We start from the raw sequence: 20686 nt of genomic DNA, 5'->3' as shown, positions 1-20686 counted from the left end.
AAGGTAAATGTGACATTTTAAGTCAGTGTTGAAAAGGATGGATTCAATACAATTATGTTGCAGACAACATAGAAGCATCTAGAAAAATAAAGTTTGAGGCCCATCCAACTCTTGCAAATAGACTTCAGATGGATATAAATTTTAAGCAACAAATACATTATAAAACAACCAGGAGAGTCTGATTAAATATATTGTATCCATATAATGATTTTATAAAATATACAGTAATTGATATGCTTTTCAATTGTGGTGTGCACCTGTGTGTGGAATGTAAATCTTGAACAATTGAGAACTAACTAGCATTGTTACAGATTTCCTATCCTAAAATTTACTACCTAACAGGAATCCATGGTGTCTCATTCCATCTTCTCAGGACTGTAATTACAGAGTGAGAAACACTAATGGGCCATCCATAAGAAACTTTTTCAAGTGATTGTCAAGCACTCAAACTCTGTAGAGATTTCTTCCTGAAGTGTCTAGCCTTTCTCATCTTTTAAAAAAAGGTGTAATCACTTCCACTTCTCAACTATTACAAGAAAATCAAAAGGAAGCAGAAAGTTTCTAGGCTTTTCAAAGTGATTCCCACCCACTGCCACACATGAAAGCATGGAAAATATTTAATCAAAGGGTTGAAACCAGGAAGTATTGACAATCAATGTCGAGGTCCAATGTAGGAGACTCTGATTGCAGGTTAGAGCATAGGGTGGGGAAGATGAAGTTACCTGGATGGAACAAGCAGCTATCAGCTCTCTAAGCTTTACTGTTTCAATTCAAAACATTATATGGTAATATCAGAGGTCTCAGGTGTTTCTTGATTTTTAGTTCTTTTAGGATAATGAGGATTTTAAATAATCAATGGTATGTTTTCAACATATCATGCTGGGTTAAAATATTGTGTGATTTCAGAAATACCTAAGGCAGATACGTTCTGATGATATTTATTATTTTATCAAGCAAAATAGGATTTTTTTTTCAAAGTATATGGCTGAAAAATTGGCAAATAATTATATGTAAAATTTATACAATTTTTATTGGGGGAGATATTTCATGGTAGATAATAGGAATTTAAAAATATATTTTCTGTTCTTGGCATTCATTTCCCTAGAAAACTTATTATTTAAATGTTTATTTCAGCACTTTGGCCTCAGAATCAGCCCTTAAGGCATTTGGATCTGGCTAAAAAGCCCATGAGAGTATTTTAGGCATGGAAAGCCAAGACACTCTGGAAAAAAAAAAAAAAAAAGCCATCAAAGAAGGAGGTACCTTTTTCTGAAGGGAGGAGAGAACTTCCACTTTGACTATGACCTTGTCTAAGATCAGAGTTGGCAAACTCAAGAGGCTTCTATAGCCTTGGCAGCTCATGTCAAGAGCCTCAGGTGATTACTGCTGCCATAAATAAGAGTGTAAAAGATTTCCACAAAGAAAGTTACAAAACACTTATGAAAGAAATCAAAGAAACATAAAAAATAGAAAAATACCCTGTATTCATGGATTGGAAGAATTAGTATTACTGAAAGTCCATAGTACCTAAATAAATCCACCGACTCAATGCAATTGCCATCAAAACACCAATGACCTTCATCACAGAAGCAGAAAAAATAAAATACTCAAAATTCATATGGAACAAAAGACCCTGGACATTAAAGTAATTGTGAGCAGGATAATCAAGCTGGAAGCATCACAATATCTTATCCCAAAGCACACTATAAAACTATAGACATTGAAAGAGATGATACTGGCATAAAAATGACATACAGCTCAATAAAACAAGCAGCCCCCAAGTCAATCCATGTCCATACAGCCAACCAATCTTAGACAAAGCTACCAAGAGCATACACCAGAGTCTTTTCAACAAATAGTGCTGACAAAACTGGATCATACATGCAAAAGAAATTAATTTCCACCTCTCAACATACTCAAAAATCAACAAGATTGTGTGAAGACCCAAAAATAATATATGAAAACATGAAATTGATAGAAACAGGGATACCATTTCAAAACATTGATGTAAGAGCAGTGATTTCTTTTAAAAAGTAAGATCTCTGAATCAAACAAACAAACAAAAAAACAGAACTAGATAAATGGGACCACATCATGCCCAGAAACCTCCACATAGAAAAGGAAAGCATCAACAGTGAAGAGACATAGAACAGATGAAGGAAAACATTTGGTAGTCACCCATCTGACACAGGAGCAACTAAAAAACTTGACACTCCTCAAAAAGCAACCAATCTAAGAGAAAATATGCAAAGCACCGGAGTAAACATTTCTCAAAAGAAGAAATACATTAAGGGCTGGTGTCGTGGCATAGATGGTAAAGCCACTGCCTATGATGCTAGCATCCCATTTGAGCATGGTTCAAGTCCTGGCCGCTCCACTTCCCATCCAGCTCAATGCTAAATTGCCTGGGGAAAGCAGAAGATGGCAGGAGACCCAGATGAAGCTCTTGGTTCCTTGCTTCAGCCTGACACAGCCTCGGCTGTTGTGGCCATCTGGGGAGTGAACCAGTGGATGGAAGATCTCTTTCTTTACGTCTGGCTTTCTCTCCCTCTCTGTAACTCAGATTTTCAAGATAATACATTAAAGAAAGAAAAAATACAAGTGGCCAAGACACACATGAGAAATTGTTCAATATCACTGACCATCAGGGAAATGCAAATCAAAACCACAATGAGGTATTACCTCACCCCAATCAGAATGCTGTTGTGAAAAATGCTGATGAGGATGTGGTGAAAGTGTAACTCCATGTACCCTTAATGGCAACACAAATCCATGTGGCCACTGTGCAAAATAGTTTGGAGATTTCTTTAAAAATTAGAAATGGATTTGCCATATGATCCAGCAATCCCACTATTAAGTATACACCCAAAGACATGGACTCATTGTATTAAAGGGAAAACTGCTCCACCATGTTTTTAGCAGGACTGTTCACAAAAGTCAAAATATGAGGGCCAGTGCTGTGGTGTAGTGGGTGAGGTCACCACCTGCAATGCTGACATGCCAAATGGGCAGAAGATCGAGACCTGGATGCTCCACTCTGACCTAGCTCCCTGCTTATGGCCTGGGAAGGCAGTGGAAGATAGCCCAGGTGCTTGGGCCCCTGAACCCACCTGGGAGACCTGAAGAAAGCTCTTGGCTTCAGATTGTCCAGTTCCAGCCATTGTGGCCAATTGGGAGTGAACCAGTGGATGGAAGATCTCTGACTCTCTGTAATTCTGCTTTTCAAATAAATAAATCTTTTTAAAAAAGTCAAAATATGGAATAAAGTAAGGTGTCCATCAGATGAATGGACAAAAAATATGTATAAATGTAGTATTATTCAACCATAGAAAATAATGAGGCCCTTTTATCCACAGGGGTAAAAAAACAGGAATAGAATACATCATGCTAAGTGAAATAAGCAGAAACATAAATATGATTCTCCCTCAAAAGTGGATTCTCAAAATGAAACCTATCTGAACAAAGAATGCTGATTACAAGAGATTAGAAGGGGTGGAGTAACACAAGGAGTTTGGATTTAAAAATAAGGGAAGTTGGGTGTGCCTTATGGCTTATGGATTATGATAAATATACTGATAGAAGATGTTAATAGTAGGGGCTGGCCTTGTGGCTCAGTGGGTTAAGCTGCCATCTGAGCAGCAGGCATCCAACATGGGAAGGCTACTGCGTTTCCCATTCAGATCCCTGCAAATGTGCCTGAGAAGACAGTGGAAAATGATTTAGGACCCAATTTTTTTTGCTTTTTTTAACATTTTATTTATTTGAAAGGGGGGAGAGGGAGAGGGAGAGGGACAGGGACTTGGGCCATTCTCCCAGGTGCATTAGCAGGAAGCTGAATAAGAAGTGGAGCAACCCAGACTCAAACCAGCATCCATTGGAATGCTGGAGTTTCAGGTAGTGGCTTTACAAGCAATGCCACAATGCTGGCCCTTATACTGCTCTTTCTAATCAGCTATGGAAACAGGTTACCTTCACATGCACAAACTGTCATATGCATGTCATAGGCATGTCATTGTGCTCTTGTTTTCCTAGTTCCTAATTGAGTTATTTAGTGTTCTGTCTTTATTTGCATATTCTAATTATCATGGCCACCAAGAGCTCCTATTCTTGTTTTCATCAAATCTAAACTTGCCGGTACTGAGGGCAAAGATCCATGGCCTGTCCTGGAATCTTCCCTCCAGATGGAGATTATTTTCTTCAGCACAGGTGGAGTGTGTGCATTCAGCCAATGTTAATGCCACCTGCAACCAGTCCATTTTTCAATTGATCAACTAGTAGATCATAAGACTATAAAACATTTTCCTGGTTTCTTAAAAACATTGTTTATGGCATTTCCACAACATAAAATTTTTATTTGAATATTTATTTTATTTCTTTGATTGGGACATGAAGAGGGATAGAGAGTGGAGAGAGAGGTATGGAGAAATGGAATGGGGAGGAGTAAGGAGGGAAGAGATGAGGAGGTGGTAGGGAAGGAAGGAGGGGAAGAGAGGGTCAGAGAGAAATCATTTTAGCATGTGCTGGTTCACTGACCAAATGTCTGCAATAGCCAGGACTGGTCTGGGCTAAAGTCACATGCCCTTGAACTCAATACAGGTCTCCCACGTAGGTGGCAGGGACCCAACTACTTGAGCCATCACTTGTTGCCTCCCAGGTGCACATTAGCAGGAAGAGAGGATTGGGAGCAAAGCTAGTACTCAAACCTGGGTGCTCCGATATGTGATTTGGGCATTTCAAGGGACACCTTTAAATTAACATTTACAGAATTAGGTGGGAGCCTACCTTGCTCCCACCCATGCTCCAAAACTTCCTTATCCTTCCTCTCTTAATTAAATTTTACAATGATATACTTTCAGTTTACTTTATACTCAGAAGATTAACCATACAATAAGAGTTCAACAAATAGTAAGAAGAAAAAAAAACATTGTTCTTCATTTAGTTTTGAAGGTGAACAATTTTCATGAATGTCATACACCCACAGAGATTTAGGAACATAGCGATTGTCATCCCTAAATCAAATAAATATGGATGGTCAAGGGGAAGAACAGAGGGAAACAGACAGAGACACAAGAGGTAGAAATTAAGGAGTTATACCACTTTTAAGGAGAAATGTCATTCGTGGGATTAAAGAAGCTTTGGGTATGTTACAGACAGAGACACTGTTCAATAAAAGTAAAAAATGATTATAATTGAAGAAATACGATTGACTCAGATTACATTTGAAATGAATTTCAGCAATTTCAAGTGGAGTAATTGAGAATACTTGGCAAAATCTGCTTTAAAAAGCCAAACTGCAAGGAAGTAACTATTCTATTGCAGACTAATCTGATATGCTACATGGGCAGTGGTGTATAGAAGAACCCCCCAGAAAGGTAAAAATGTTTAAAAGACAAAGAAAAGACAATTAAAAAGTCAGAGTAGATACTCAAGTCAATTATATGAAAATGCACAAGTTTTTTTTCCCTCTGTGATGTGACACACTTTAGACAAATGCTAGGTAAATTACATAGAAGGTACCTTTCTTTTTGCTTTTAGCTGCTCATGATACTTGTCACATGTATCTCCTGGGATCTCTCCTCCCCACAGCGTGATTCCAACAATGGTGTATGTGATACCCATGATGAGTAATGGGAAACAATACACCAGTATGATAACAATAATGTGGTAGCTACAAGAAATAAGAAAAACACATGATAAACAATCTATCAGGATGAAATATACATTAGTTCTTTAAATCATAATTAAAAATTTCAAAATTCTATAATTTGTCTATATCCTCATTTCACATATACATCAAAAGAACCTGCCAGTGTCACCTGTGGTCATGTTTCAAATGCTATCAGTTGACTTTTGCCAATTACTTCATATAGAAAAACTTACCTCAGATGAATAGTGTTCATTTAAACTACACACGTTCTCTACCTAGAAATGGAGTCTGAAAACTTTTTCTCTGCTTGATGTTGTGCTTGGTGATTCTTGTGCTAAACTAATTAAATTTTTTATAGAAAAATTTATAGAAATAGGGATGAGACAGAATAAAGTAACCAACTGAAATATATTGCCCTGTGTAGCACTGCTCTATATAGTCCTATAACAGACATATTTAAAATAAATTGGTTTTCATTGAAAAGAAAAACCAATTTTAGAAAATCTCAGTCACATTAGATACACATGTTATTTGACTATGATTTGAGAAAATCAAGTAAAGAAACATACACACATGTTTTCAATGTCATGGTGCATTTGATTGTATTGTTAATTTGGTAAATCACATGAAGCTATATAAGTCATATCAAAGTCATGTTATAAATTGTCAAATTCTATGATTTCATCTATTTTAATTATAATTACAAGTATGCAATTAGGAAGGAATATAAGGACATCCCCTAATTTAACAGTATGAACAGAATTTTGTAAGATTACTGTGGCTTTTATTGTCCTAGGAAGCCTCTAAAGTAATTAGTTAACAATAGTCTTTTTAATACATGTGTTTTCTTTGTAAATGAATTTTAAAATTTGCATTTTGGTTTCCTTGTAGCTTTATAAGAATTGATTTTAAGCTAGTGGAAAAGCATTTCAGTCAACAATTTGAGGGTGATATTTTCATGCAAAGTAACATTTATTAGCAGTAATGGATAGATTTTCCTTAAATAAGTGCCTCCTGATATTTTTCCCTAAAATTTGAACTTTAGGCAAAGTTGGATAAAATAAATGCTTTCAAAGATGACCATTACTTGTACCATGATTAAGAATTATTTTTTAATGGTAATAACATAAAAAATCCTTTCTTCTAGATTATTGAAGACAGAAATATACAGTGCCTTATCATATAATCATCCCACTACAATAGAACATCAGGACTTACTATTAAAAGTAAAAATGGTTCATTAAAATAGAAAAATAATTTTATTGAATAAAATTTATGACCAGAATAAAATAATACAATAGGATAAATTACACAATTAGGTTTTGGGACTCTTGCTTTTCTTAAGTCCAAAATATGAAACAGTAGTTTCCATCATAAAGCATTCCTTTTTCCTTTCCAACCTCATCCTCCAGTTTCTTAATGGTGAAGCAAACGAGCACAAACCAAATCCAACCAAAATAAAATCCAGGAACCCATTAGGACTCCCTTCTCTCTAGCCAGCTTTTTAAAAGAGGTAATCAGCACTTGTGGGCTTTGGTTCCTCACTTCTCACTTATTTCTCATTCAATAACAATGCTTCTTTCCTTAAAGTAAATTCATTATTTATTTCTTAACTTTAGGAATAGGAATCTCTAGTGCTATCACATATAGAAGCATTCACATTTCTAATAAGTTTTATATAACAATTTATAATATATAACAATTTATAATATATAACAATTTATAATCAAATATACTTGCCTTGTTTCCTGTTAGCTTAATAAGTATTGATTTAAAGTCAATGGTAGAAGTAATACATCATTTGATATTTAGTATCTTTAGGTATTTTTTTTTCCCATATGTTGTGTGAACCCTGAGGGAAATGTTAATGTCTTACATGCTCCCAAATTATAGTTTTTGAAAAGTTCAATAAATTGAAAATCATAATAGTTAACTTACATGAAATGTTGTTTAGGACCTTCTGGCCATTGCACATAGCAAAGAGTACGTCCAGGCATGACTTTGGTTTTGGAGTAAAGACACTGAGGCAAAGCAAGCAGAAATGCTAGAATCCAAATACTTCCAATGACAATCTTGGTAGCTGTGGCAGACAGTCTGGGTTTCAAGGGATCGATAATGGCCATATACCTATAAAGACACAAACAGACCATTTTGTTGGTTCTCTTGTATTTGAGTTTAAAATGGAGTTTCAAAGGCTAGGGTTGCCTCTTATGTGCTAAACACAATAATGATTTTGCTTGAGTAGAGGCAGCATAGAATGATAATCATGCCATAGTTTTAGGGATCAAGCAGATCTAGGTTCAAATTCTATTCTGAAATTGCTTAGTCTTTTTGAAATAAAAAAATAGCAGTAAGAACACTGACATCTTAGTAGTGAAGTAGGGAATCAGTAGAAATAATGTAAGTGAAAGGTACTGATTATGTTGTACTGTGACTAACACATTATCAGAATTCAGCAATGTCTGCTGAACTGAACTGGAAAAGTACATGAGAAGTGCTTAAAAACATTAGGCCTACACCTTAAAATCTTAATTCCTATTATGACCACTTAACTTTTTAAAAGAAAATTCTAGGGAAATAAAATGGATAACTACATAATTGAAAAAGATGAGGAATTTGTATGAAATATGTAGACAACACATCCATGTAATAGCCAGAGATAAGTTCAGGATTCGGGGAAATCACGTTTGACTGAGGCTGTACCTTCCTGTTAGTCCACAAATTGAATTATACTTGAATTATGAAAATCTTCATGGAGTCTATCTATGTAATTATGTAAAAAAGAGTTGCTATAGGAAACAATAATTGAGGTTCTAAAAAGCACACATAGAGTGCTTTTAGACTGCAACTTTTTGGGTCATTGAGAACTCTTGACTTTGCAAAGATAATAGAGAGAAAACATTTCCAGTTTAAAATTGACATAATATGAAAAAAAAATTGATATAATATGGTTAATTGTCAAATTCTGGCTAACATTCAGAGAAGAAAATAGTACAAACCAGACTAATTAAATTTTTATGTTCTTTAAAAATTTGAAGTTTTTACTTTGTTTGAAAGAGGGAGACACACATAGAAACATTTTTTATCCACTGGTTTGCTCCCTAAATAACCACAACAGCATAGGCTGGTTGCAGCTAAAACCTGGAGCCAAGAACTTAATCCAGGTCTTCCATGTGAATGGCAAGAATGTAGGTAAGTATTTGAGCATCATTTGCTGCCTCCCAGGGAGAGCATTACCAGGAAGCTGGAATTGAAAGCAGAGCCAAGACTCCAGCCCAGACACACCAATATGGGATGCAGGTATGTCAACTGGCATCCTAGCAGCTGTGCCCAGTGCCTGTCCCACATTTTTATATTTATATCAAATAAAACATGATAATTGTTTTCTTTTGGCTGTTGGCCATTTTTTATTTGAAAAATGTATTTTGATTTATGCATAATTCAAAAAATACTTTTGCCAAAGAATTAATACAACTTAAGCCCAAAGAGTTTTAACCATTTAAATAAACATTTCAAAGTCCAGATAATTTGTTTATTGCTCTTTGCTTTTACAACTATTAGGCAGGGTTAGATTTTAGCAGATATATAACAATATGTATATCATATTCTTGCCTAAAGGAAATATCCTTAATTTATTAAGTATGGCATCTAATAATAAATATTAATCTTAAATGTGAAAAAGTAATCATACTTGTTCTTTTGTGATTAGCTTATTTCACTTAGGTACATGATTCGGTATACATGAGGTATTTAAGAATAGTAAAATTCATAGAGGCAGAGAATAGAATGGAAGTTGCCAGAGATGGGAAGAGGAAAAAAATGGGAAATTGTTAAATGAGAACAAGGTTTCAGCTAGGCAGAACAAACGTGTTCTAGAGACCTCTTGTACAACATAGTACCAATAGCTATCAAATTATACTGGGAGCTCTAAAATGTCAAAAGCATAGATTTCATATTCTTACCAAAAAAAAAAAATCCCCTCCCACACACAAAAGAGCATAAAGAAATTTCTAAAGATGGATGTACTTACTTCCTTGATTGTGGTGATTCAATCAGAGGTGTATGTTTACATCCAAACTCACATTCAATTTGCAAAATTTTTATATCAATTATACCTCAATAAATCTTAAAGTAACTGAAAAAACAATATCTTGGTTTAGAAATGCTATAATGAAACATAGAAAATAAAGTTTCCTTTGAAATAGGTAGTGGCCTGCTTATACATGGGGTTTTTTATGTTTAAATATATTTATTACATATTAAGTATATTTAATATTTGATTAGTAGAAATATACACTTAAAAGATGTTAAAAATCAACTGTTAACATTCAGTATTCTAAACCCAAAGATAGAAAATACATGAGATTATCTTGACAAAACACAAAATTTCTTTCCCTCATGTAATTAGTTACCAAAAGATAAAGAAAATCCTTTTGTACTGTACTTCTTCTAATGGGAAATTCCCCCAGATAACTTAGAAGTTAAACCTAATGGAAAGGTACCCAAACTTAGACATTGAAATAGTATGTGTGGAATCTGTAAGCATTCAACCTTATAAAAGAATGAGAACACTTAGAAACAAGTACACCTGAGGCAGGTGCTGTGGAACTGCAGGTAAACCACTGCCTGCAGTGCTGGCATCCTATACAGGGGCAGTTGAAGTCCTGACTGCTCTAATATCTTGGTTTAGAAATGCTATAATGAAACATAGAAAATAAAGTTTCCTTTGAAATAGGTAGTGGCCTGCTTATACATGGGTTTGAATGCAAAAATGATGAATCAGGCATTCACACATTCAGCCAATGATAATCATGCCATAGTCTTAGGAATCAAGCAGATCTAGGTTCAAATTCTATTCTGAAATTGTTTAGAATTAAGTAAATGTTTGAAGAACAAAAGGAAATGCCAAAATGCTGTTACTGACAGAGCCAGTTGGCCAAAGAAGTAGGTATAATTGCTAATTATTGTTGAAGATCAATATGAAATTAGTGAATAGGAATTCATTTTGGCACCAATATTTCCTCCTTTTTCTCCATAACAATTGTTTGCTCCAGAGTACCTTTGGAGAAGATGGATACTTCAGTTTGTCTGGACAAATACTCTCTGGAATTTGAGAAGAGATGATTCAATTTTAGATATAATTTCCCCTGAGTATTTGTAATTTATGTCTTTAAAGAAATATAAATCTTTCATGTGATCACATAAGCTTTACTAGACTTTTGGTTGATCTGCACACTATCACTCCCTTCACCAAAGTGTCAAAGGCACTACAAATTCCTTGGTATGGTTCTGTCTTCAGCAACAGCTAAAGTCAGATTCTTCGCTCTTCAAATTAGCATTATCGTCTATTCAAGTTTAAAAGCCACTTCTTACCGCCTTTCATAGAGGCTGAGATTCTCAGAAGTATCTGCTAACGGCTCATTTTTAGTGCCATCTCTTTTCGGTTTTCTTTCCCCTATATTGAGACCACTTTTCTCTGCTGTAAGGGAAGGAGTCCTTTATGCTTAATTTGATGTCTTTGGAAAAATTGCATGTTCTGTCACAACTTTTGTTTGCCAACACTCAATAAGTCAGTCTTTCCAGCTTTGTTATTGTCATTTGTATCTACTAAAATTCCACCTCTTGTTGGCATCTTATTAAGCTCTTTTTCTTGGGATTTATGTGCAGCTACACACATTAAAGTTTTTCAATAAAGACAGAGGGCAGCTTTCAGATGTTTACTTAATTGTACTGAATTTGCCTGAAATTATATGGATTTTATTATTTTCCAATTTTATTCTGGCCAGAGTAGTTGTTGTAGTCTGTAAATCCCACATATATGTGGTCTGGCTATTACTAAGTGCAAAATAATGATTAGTTGTAATAGCTTTTCATAAAATTTCAATTTCTCACCTTGATTCTAGGGTAGTTTCTGCTTTGAAAATCATTTCAGATATACATAATTTTACTCTAACTTACATTTCCTATTTTGTACATTTCATAAAAGTATTAAACAAATATAATAATGAGCTAGTAACTAATTAAATATTTTATGAATTTTGAAATAAGAATTTATTAAAATAAATTTCTGTGTATATGTACATGATTGTACACATATAATAGGAACATAAAACATAAGTTGACAAAAAATTACTTGTTCATTTTCTCAAATTCTTTGATTTATGTCAGCAAAATTTATACACTGTTACTTGAAATAGTTTTAGACTAATGAATGTATGTGAATTTCATTATATATGCTTTTAACTTAAATTTAGAATTTAGCTTTCCTGGCACGGGCATTCTGACACCACAATGTGAGCTGGGGATGCTCACATCCCTTGTTGAAGTCTCAGTCCCAGTTGCTCTACTCCCAGTCCATCTTCCTAACTAATGTGTATCCTGGGAGGCAGTGGCAATAGTTCAAGTGATTGGTTCCCTGACACCCACATGGGAGACCAGATGGAATTCCAGGCTCCTGGTTTTAGTTTGGCCTGGTTTTGGTTTGTGGGCATTTAGGGAATGAATCAGTGGATAGTAGATCTTTCTCCCTACCCCTGACTTTTTCTCTTCCAAATAAATATTTTAAAAAAAGAATTAGAGGGGAACCAAAGATGGATGAATACAGAGAAATATCACTCACCTCAATAACAGAAAAATAGCAGGACAACAAAGGAAAGACCATATTTTAAGGAGACTGATTGAGGGGATATTTTAGTTAAGAGGTGACAGAAATAGCAAATGGCTCAGAGACTCTGAGAGGCAGCAGCAAAACATCCCACAGTCACCACAGCTTCTGCACAGGCTACCTGGCTGTAAGATGTCCTCTTATCAGGAAACGATGAAAAGAAAGTGACCCATAAACAGGCCCATAGCCCTAACTAAGGGAGAAATTCCACAGTCCCCTCTAATGTTAAATCCAGCCTAGAAAGCTGACTGGGATTTGACTACCTCGCTTTGAAAAAGGTACCCTCATCGACTCCCTCTGCCCCTAAAGAGACAGAGTCTGAGATGCTGCAGCAGAGCAGCCACTAAATTTTATTCTGATTTAAGCAGAACGGCTGCTATCAGAAGCCACCAGAGCCAGAAAAGGGTACTTTCCAGGGCAAAGAGTAGATCTCCTTTACACAGTCGCTGTGGCAATTATGGGCAGATTTTCACTTGCTCACTCTGTACAAACAGGGAAGCTGCTCTCTACTTTTTGGGGCTCAGCAGAAGCAGTAGAACAAAAGATTCTGAGAGGACCACACCTGAGGAAGGACCCACTGCATCTTCTAGCATATGATGCTGGGTGCCTAGGGCATAAACCTCAGAATCACCATTGCATCCCCTGTGGAAATTGGGACAGTTCTGCCTGTGCCCTGATGATATGGGACTTTTCGTAGTAGTATTATAATCCTTGGTGTAACTCACATTCACCTGTGATGTCTGGAGACCCCCAACTGCATTCTTCTGCTTCAGGCTGGTGGCTGGCAGTCCATATTCACCAGCACAGTTGGCTCTTTGTTAGAACTGGGTGGTGATCCCACTATATCCTGTAGCTCCAGGACTGTAACTATTAGTGCTGGATTCACAAGATCACTGGAATGTAACCTGTGAGACATATGGAAGAACCTACCTGATTTACACTACTCCAGACCAACATCTTCCCATGCAAAATCACCAGTATGTAATATATTCATCTTTTAGACCTGGGACAAAATTGCTTTTCATTTCATCTTTTAGACCTGGGACTAGGGTTTTTGGTGCCATCAGTTCCAGCCTAAGTCCCACTCTCCCAGCAGGACTTGGGGAAGGTCCTATAAAACATGATAGTTCCAGAATCACAGCTATTAGTGTCACAAGGCCCAGCATCACTCAGGCTTGCCTGATGGGACAAGAGGACAGCCTGGCTATGTGTCTCACACCACCAAGAAAGAGGTCAGCACAAATCCTAGGGTGACGACACACAACTTGCTGGAAGCTGCAGATACACACCCTAGGACTCCATGCACACTTCAAAGTCACACTTCTATTTTCACAAACTGATGCAGACAATTGTGGTAAAATATAGTATTGACATTTATTAAAGTAATCACTCAGAAGTTACACTTCTGTGCTCACCCAGAACCAAAGCAAAACAGCAATCATAGTGATACCCTAAACAAAGTCTTTTTAATCAAAACCTACTCTACAAACAAAGAATTATACCAGATGGGCAGACATCAATGCAGAAACAGAAAATATGAAGAAGGAAGCATGGCACTTCTGAAGGAACATAACAGTTCTTTAGAACTAGGTCCTGAGATGAATCTATGAAATGTCTGAAGAATTCAAATAGTTGTTCTAAGGAAACTCAGTGAGATGCAAGAGCAACCCTACAGAAATTCAAAGAAATGAGTTAAACCACAGATGAATGAGAAATTCCACAGATATAAATCATTACAAAGAACTAAACAGACATTTTAGAAATGAACAATGAAAATAAAAAGTTGTGAGCTTTAAGAACAGAATAGACAAGAAAGAATTTCTAACCAGGAGGACACGGCTTTTGAAAGGACTCAGTAAGACAAAAATAAAGAAAAAAGAATTTTAAAGAATAGCCAGAGTAACTAAATTTGATTCTTAGTTCTGGCTCTTCATTCCACCCTCCTACCAAAGGAGAACCAGGGAAGTGGCAGTGATGGCTCAGGTAATTGGTTTCCTGCCACCCATGTGAAGGGTGTATTGAGTTACTGGCTGAAGGTTTTGGCCCAATCCATCCCTAGCTGCTGTGGCATCTGGGGAGTGAGCTAGTAGATGTAAAGTGTGTGTGTGTCTCCCTATCATAAAACATTTTTTAAAAACTAAAAAGAATGAAGAATGCACTTACTCCTCATGTAGGATCTCTGTCCTTAATGTGCTGTACATTGAGATTTAATGCTATAACTAGTACTCAAACAGTATTTTTCACTTTATGTTTCTGTGTGGGAGCAAACTGTTGAAATCTTTACTTAATGTATGCTAAACTGATCTTCTGTATATAAAGAGAAACGAAAATGAATCTTGATGTGAATGGAAGAGGAGAGGGAGTGGGAAAGGGGAGGGTTGCGGGTGGGAGGGACGTTATGGGGGGCAAGCCATTGTAATCCATAAGCTATACTTTGGAAATTTATATTCATTAAATAAAAGTTTAAAAAAAATATCAGAGAAAAGCAAACAAAAAAAAGAATGTCTATACAATATATGAGGTAGCATTAAGTAAACAAATATTTGTATTATAATAATACCTTAAGGAGATGAGAAGGAAAGAGACATTGAAAACTTACTGAATGAAATGATAGATGAAAACTTCAAGTCTAGGAAGATATGGACATCCAGATACAGGAAGGACCCCAACCAGACTCAACCCAAAAAGATATTTCCAAGGCATATTATATTCAAATTTTTGAAGTTAAAGAGAAGGGTTCCTAAATATAGTGAGACAGGAACATCAAGTTACATATAATGGAAAACCAACTAGACTAAGACAAGACTTCAACAGAAACCCTAGAGACCAGAGGAAAATAGGATGACATAGTAAAGTTATTGGAAAGAAAAAGACATCTAACCATGTATATTACATGCAGCAAAACTATTCTTTGAAATGGAGAAAAAAAGTGTTTTGTATATAAACAAAAACAGAATGCATCATCAAACCAGCCTTACAAGAAATAAAGGAACTGTACAATAGAAATATCCAAAACAAAAATACAAAACATTACAAAATTGACTAACAGATCAGATACAATCAGTAATCAATCAACAAAATGACCACATATTTTATCAAAATTAACATTGAGTTGTAATGGATTAAATTTCCCAATCAAAATACATAGACGGACCAAGTGAATAAAAAAGATACAACCAGAGCCTCGTACTGTGGTGTGGAGGGTTAAAACCCTGGCCTGCAATTCTGGCATCCCATATGGGCACTGGTTCGAGACTCAGCTGCTCCACTTCTGATCCAGCTCTCCACTATGGCCTGGGAAAGCAGAATATGGCCCAAGTCCTTGGGCCCCTGAACCCATGTGGGAAACTTGGAAAAAGCTCCTGGTTTTTGATCAGCCTGGCTCTTTTCATTGTGGCCAACTGGGAAGTGAACCAGTGATGGAAAACCTCTCTCTCTGCCTCTCCTCTCTGTGCAACTTTGACTTTCAAATAAAATAAATAAATCTTAAAAAAAAAAAGACACAACCATACAGTGCCTAAAAGAAATTCAATTCTTAGGTAAAGAAACACATAGACTGAAAGTTATGCATTGGAAAAAGATATCATGCAAATGGAAATGACAATAGACAAAACTTTAGACAGGCTGACAAAAGAGAAAAAACTCAAAAAACAAATCAGAAAAGCTCTAAGACATCTATAAATGCCTGGATACATATAGCCTAACAAAAAGTTAAAACAAGAAGATATGGAGAATCTAAACAGACTCATAACAAGTAACAAGATAGAAGAAGTGATTAGAAGTATCCCATGAAAGAAAAGTACAGATTTGATGGCTTTAGAACTGAATTGTGTAAACCAGTTAAAGAGGCGCCAACTCCAATATTCTTCAGACTTCCAAATCTTGAAAAAGAAAGAACTTTGCCAAACTCTTTAAGATTTAATTTACTTGTGAGGCAGAGTTACAGACAGAGAGAAAGATCTTCCATCCTCTGGTTTACTCTCTAAATTGCCACAACAGCTGGAGCTGGGCCGATCTGAAGTCTCTTCTGGGTCTCCCATGCGGGTGCAGGGGTCCAAGCACTTTGATCATCTTCTACTGATTTTCCCAGCCATAGAAGAGAGCAGAATTGGGAGAGAAGCACCCATGTGGGATGCCAGCACTGCAGGCAAAGGCTCAGTCCACTATGCCACAGTGCCCATCCCGCTAGACTCTTTTTAAGAGGGAGGGAGTATTACATTGATGCCAAAACCAAGGACACAACACAGAAGGAAAACTACAGATCAATATCATTTATGAGCATAGAAGCAAAAATTCTCAACAGGGGCTGGCATTGTAGAACAGTGTGTTAGGTCACCACCTGCAACACTGGCATCCCATATGGGCAACAGCTGCTCCACTTCAGATCCAGTCAGTCCCTGATACTGAACCTGGGAAAATAGCAGAAGAGTGCCCAAGTTCTTGTGTCATTGCACCTGCATGAGAGACTTGGATATAGTCCCAGTCTCCTGGCTTTGGCCTGGCTCAGCTATAGCCATTGAGGCCTCTTGGGAAGTGAACTGATAGATGGAAGATCTGTTTCTGCCTCTCTATTTCTGTGTGTGTGTCTTTGTAACTTTGCCTTTCAGATAAATAAACATAAAAAAGAAAAAATATTAGCAAACCAAATTCAACATTAAAGGAAAATATGCATCATGATCAAATGGTATTTATCCCTGGGATGCAAGGCTGGTTCAATATTCATAAATCAATAAATCCCAGAAATCTCATCAATAGTTTAAGAACAAAAACCATATGGTCATCTCAATATATGCAAAGAAAGCATTATATTCAACATCTCTTCACAATAAAAACCTTCAACAAATTAGTTATAGAAGAAATATCTCACAATTATAAAAGCTACATATGAAAAAACAAAAGCCCATATCATACTGAGAGGAAAAAAAAATTGAAAGCATTTCCTCTGATATGTAGAAAAGGACAAAGATGTACACTTTTTCCACTCTTATTTAATATAGTATTGGAATTATTAGCAAAAGCAATTAAGGAGAAGAAATTATGGACATTGAAATTGGAAAGGAAGAAATAAATATCCATGTTTGCAGATGACATGATGTTGTACATGGAAAACTAAACACATTCCACCAGAAAGCTGTTAGGATTGATAACCAAATTCAGTATACACAATCAACCTATGTAAACTGTAGCATATTTATACACTGGAAATATGTTGCTCAAAGAGAAAAAGAAATCACATTGACAATATATACAAAATTTCAAATATTTAGGAAGAAATTTAAACAAATGAGTAAAAGATCTGTACAATGAAAATTATGACACTGATGAAATTTATAAAGACAGAAAAATTAAAGGTATTTCATTTTCATGGATTGGAAAAATTAATATCAAAATATCATACTATCTAAAGCAATTAAATGCAATAGCTATCAAAATAGCAATTACTCTCTTTAAAGAATTAGAAAAAATACAATTTTAAAATTCATACAGGATCACAAAAGACCCAGAATAGCCAAAGCTATTGTTCCCCTGGGAGGGGATGGAAAAAAGAAATCAAGCTGAAGACAATGAAATATTGAATTTCAAAGCATACTACAAAACTATAGTCATTAAAACAGCAAGGTACTAATAAAAACTGACAGAGATCAATGGAACAGAATAGAAACCAGAAATTATTCCATACACATGGATTTAACGGATTGTTGTAAAGGTGCCAAGAACATACAGTGGTGAAAGGAGTCTTTAATAAATGCTGGAAAAGCCGATAATACGTAAGCAGGAGAATGAAATTATATTCCTATTTCTCATTATATACAAAAATCAACTCAATATAGGTCAAAGCCATGGATTTATATCTGAAACTATAAAATTGCTAGAGGAAAACATAGCCAAACACTTCAAGACTTGGTATAGGTAATTATTTTGGGGGGTATAAGATACCAAAAGCATAGGCAACAAACCAAACTAAATAAATGAGATTACATAAAACTCAAACTTCTGAAGCTAGGAAACAGTCAATGTAGTAGAGACATCCAACACAATGGGGGGAAATATTTGAAAGCTAAGTTTAATATTCAGAATATATCAGAAACTCAACAATCAAAAGACAACTGGTTAGTTAAGAAACAACCAAAATACTTAAATAGACAAATCTCAGCAGAAAATAAATATTAATGGGCAACATATATATGATAAAATACTCAACATCAATAGTCATCAGGGTAATGCAATGAGATATCACCTCACCCCTGTTAGAATAGCTATTATCAAGAAGAAAGTAACAAATGCTTGTGAAGATATAAAGAATCAGGAACCATTATACACTGTTGGAGGGAATGTAAATTAGTGCAGCCAGGTAGGAAAAGAGTACAGAGATTTCTTAAAAAACTAGAAATAGACCTGTTCTATGATCTGGCAATCCCAGTACTGTGTATATACCCAGAAGACCTGAACTTACTGTATTAAAGAGACATCTGCCTTCTATAGGATTGACCACATACTAGGCCATAAAGCAAGTCTCAGCAAATTCAAAAGAATTAGAATCATACCATGCAGCTTCTCAGACCATAAAGGAATGAAGTTGGAAATTAGCAACTCAGGAATCCCTAGAGCATATGCAGACGCATGGAGATTGAACAACATGCTCCTGAATGAACAATGGGTCCTAGAAGAAATCAAAAGAGAAATCAAAAATTTTCTGGAAGTAAATGAGGATAACAGCACAACATACCAAAACTTATGGGATACAGCAAAAGCAGTGTTCAGAGGAAAGTTTATATCCATAGGGGCCTACATCAAGAAATTGGAAAGGCACGAAATAGATGAGCTTTCACTGCATCTCAAGGATCTAGAAAATCTGCAGCAAACCAGACCCAAATCTAGTAGGAGAAGAGAAATAATTAATATCCGAGAAGAAATCAACAGGATTGAATCCAAAAAACATTACAAAAAATCAGCCAAACGAGGAGCTGGTTTTCTGGAAAAATAAGCAAAATTGACACCCCATTGGCCCAACTAACTAAAAAAAGACAAGACCCAAATCAATAAAATCAGAGATGAAAAAGGAAATGTAACAACAGACACCACAGAAATAAAAAGAATCATCAGAAATTACTACAAGGACTTGTATGCCAGCAAACAGGGAAACCTATCAGAAATGGATAGATTCCTGGACACATGCAACCTACCTAAATTGAACCAGGAAGACATCGAAAACCTAAACAGACCCATAACTGAGAAAGAAATTGAAACAATAATAAAGGCCCTCCCAACAAAGAAAAGCCCAGGACCAGATGGATTCACTGCTGAATTCTACCAGACATTTAAAGAAGAACTAACTCCAATTCTTCTCAAACTATTCAGAACAATCGAAGAAGAGGGAATCCTCCCAAATTCTTTCTATGAAGCCAGCATCACCTTAATTCCTAAGCCAGAAAAAGATGCAGCACTGAAAGAGAATTACAGACCAATATCCCTGATGAACATAGATGCAAAAATCCTCAATAAAATTCTGGCCAATAGAATGCAACAACACATCAGAAAGATCATCCACCCAGACCAAGTGGGATTCATCCCTGGTATGCAGGGATGGTTTAATGTGCGCAAAACAATCAACATGATACACCACATTAACAGACTGCAGAAGAAAAACCATATGATTATCTCAATAGATGCCGAGAAAGCATTTGATAAAATGAAACACCCTTTCATGATGAAAACTCTAAGCAAACTGGGTATGGAAGGAACATTCCTCAATACAATCAAAGCAATTTATGAAAAATCCACAGCCAACATCATATTAAATGGGGAAAAGTTGGAAGCATTTCCACTGAGATCTGGTACCAGACAGGGATGCCTACTCTCACCACTGCTATTCAATATAGTTCTGGAAGTTTTAGCCAGAGCTATTAGGCAAGAAAAAGAAATTAAAGGGATACAAATTGGGAAGGAAGAACTCAAACTATCCCTCTTTGCAGATGATATAATTCTGTACTTAGGGGACCCAAAGAACTCTCCTAAGAGACTATTGGAACTCATAGAAGAGTTTGGCAAAGCAGCAGGGTATAAAATCAATGCACAAAAATCAACAGCCTTTGTATACATAGGCAATGCCACGGCTGAGGAAGAACTTCTAAAATCAATCCCATTCACAATAGCTACAAAAACAATCAAATACCTTGGAATAAACTTAATCAAGGATGTTAAAGATCTCTATGATGAGATATACAAAATCTTAAAGAAAGAAAGAGAAGAGGATACCAAGAAATGGAAAAATCTTCCATACTCATGATTTGGAAGAATTAATATCATCAAAATGTCAATTCTCCCAAAAGCCTTTTATACATTCAATGCAATACCAATCAAAATACTGAAGACCT

General features: G+C 35.8%; 1 protein-coding gene across 1 annotated transcript in view; it reads right to left on the bottom strand.

Annotated features, from left to right (window-relative positions):
• The window catches only part of TACR3 (tachykinin receptor 3), a 115483-nt gene that overhangs the window by 59034 nt on the left and 35763 nt on the right, over positions 1 to 20686 (bottom strand). Inside the window, 2 exon segments of the mRNA NM_001082055.1 lie at positions 5518 to 5668; positions 7586 to 7774. Of these exon segments, the coding sequence (NP_001075524.1) occupies positions 5518 to 5668; positions 7586 to 7774 (340 nt within the window).

The sequence above is a fragment of the Oryctolagus cuniculus genome, chromosome 8, assembly GCF_964237555.1.
Source record: "Oryctolagus cuniculus chromosome 8, mOryCun1.1, whole genome shotgun sequence".
In the NCBI taxonomy this organism is placed as follows: Eukaryota; Metazoa; Chordata; class Mammalia; order Lagomorpha; family Leporidae; genus Oryctolagus; species Oryctolagus cuniculus.
This window is presented reverse-complemented; position numbering and strand designations above follow the sequence as displayed.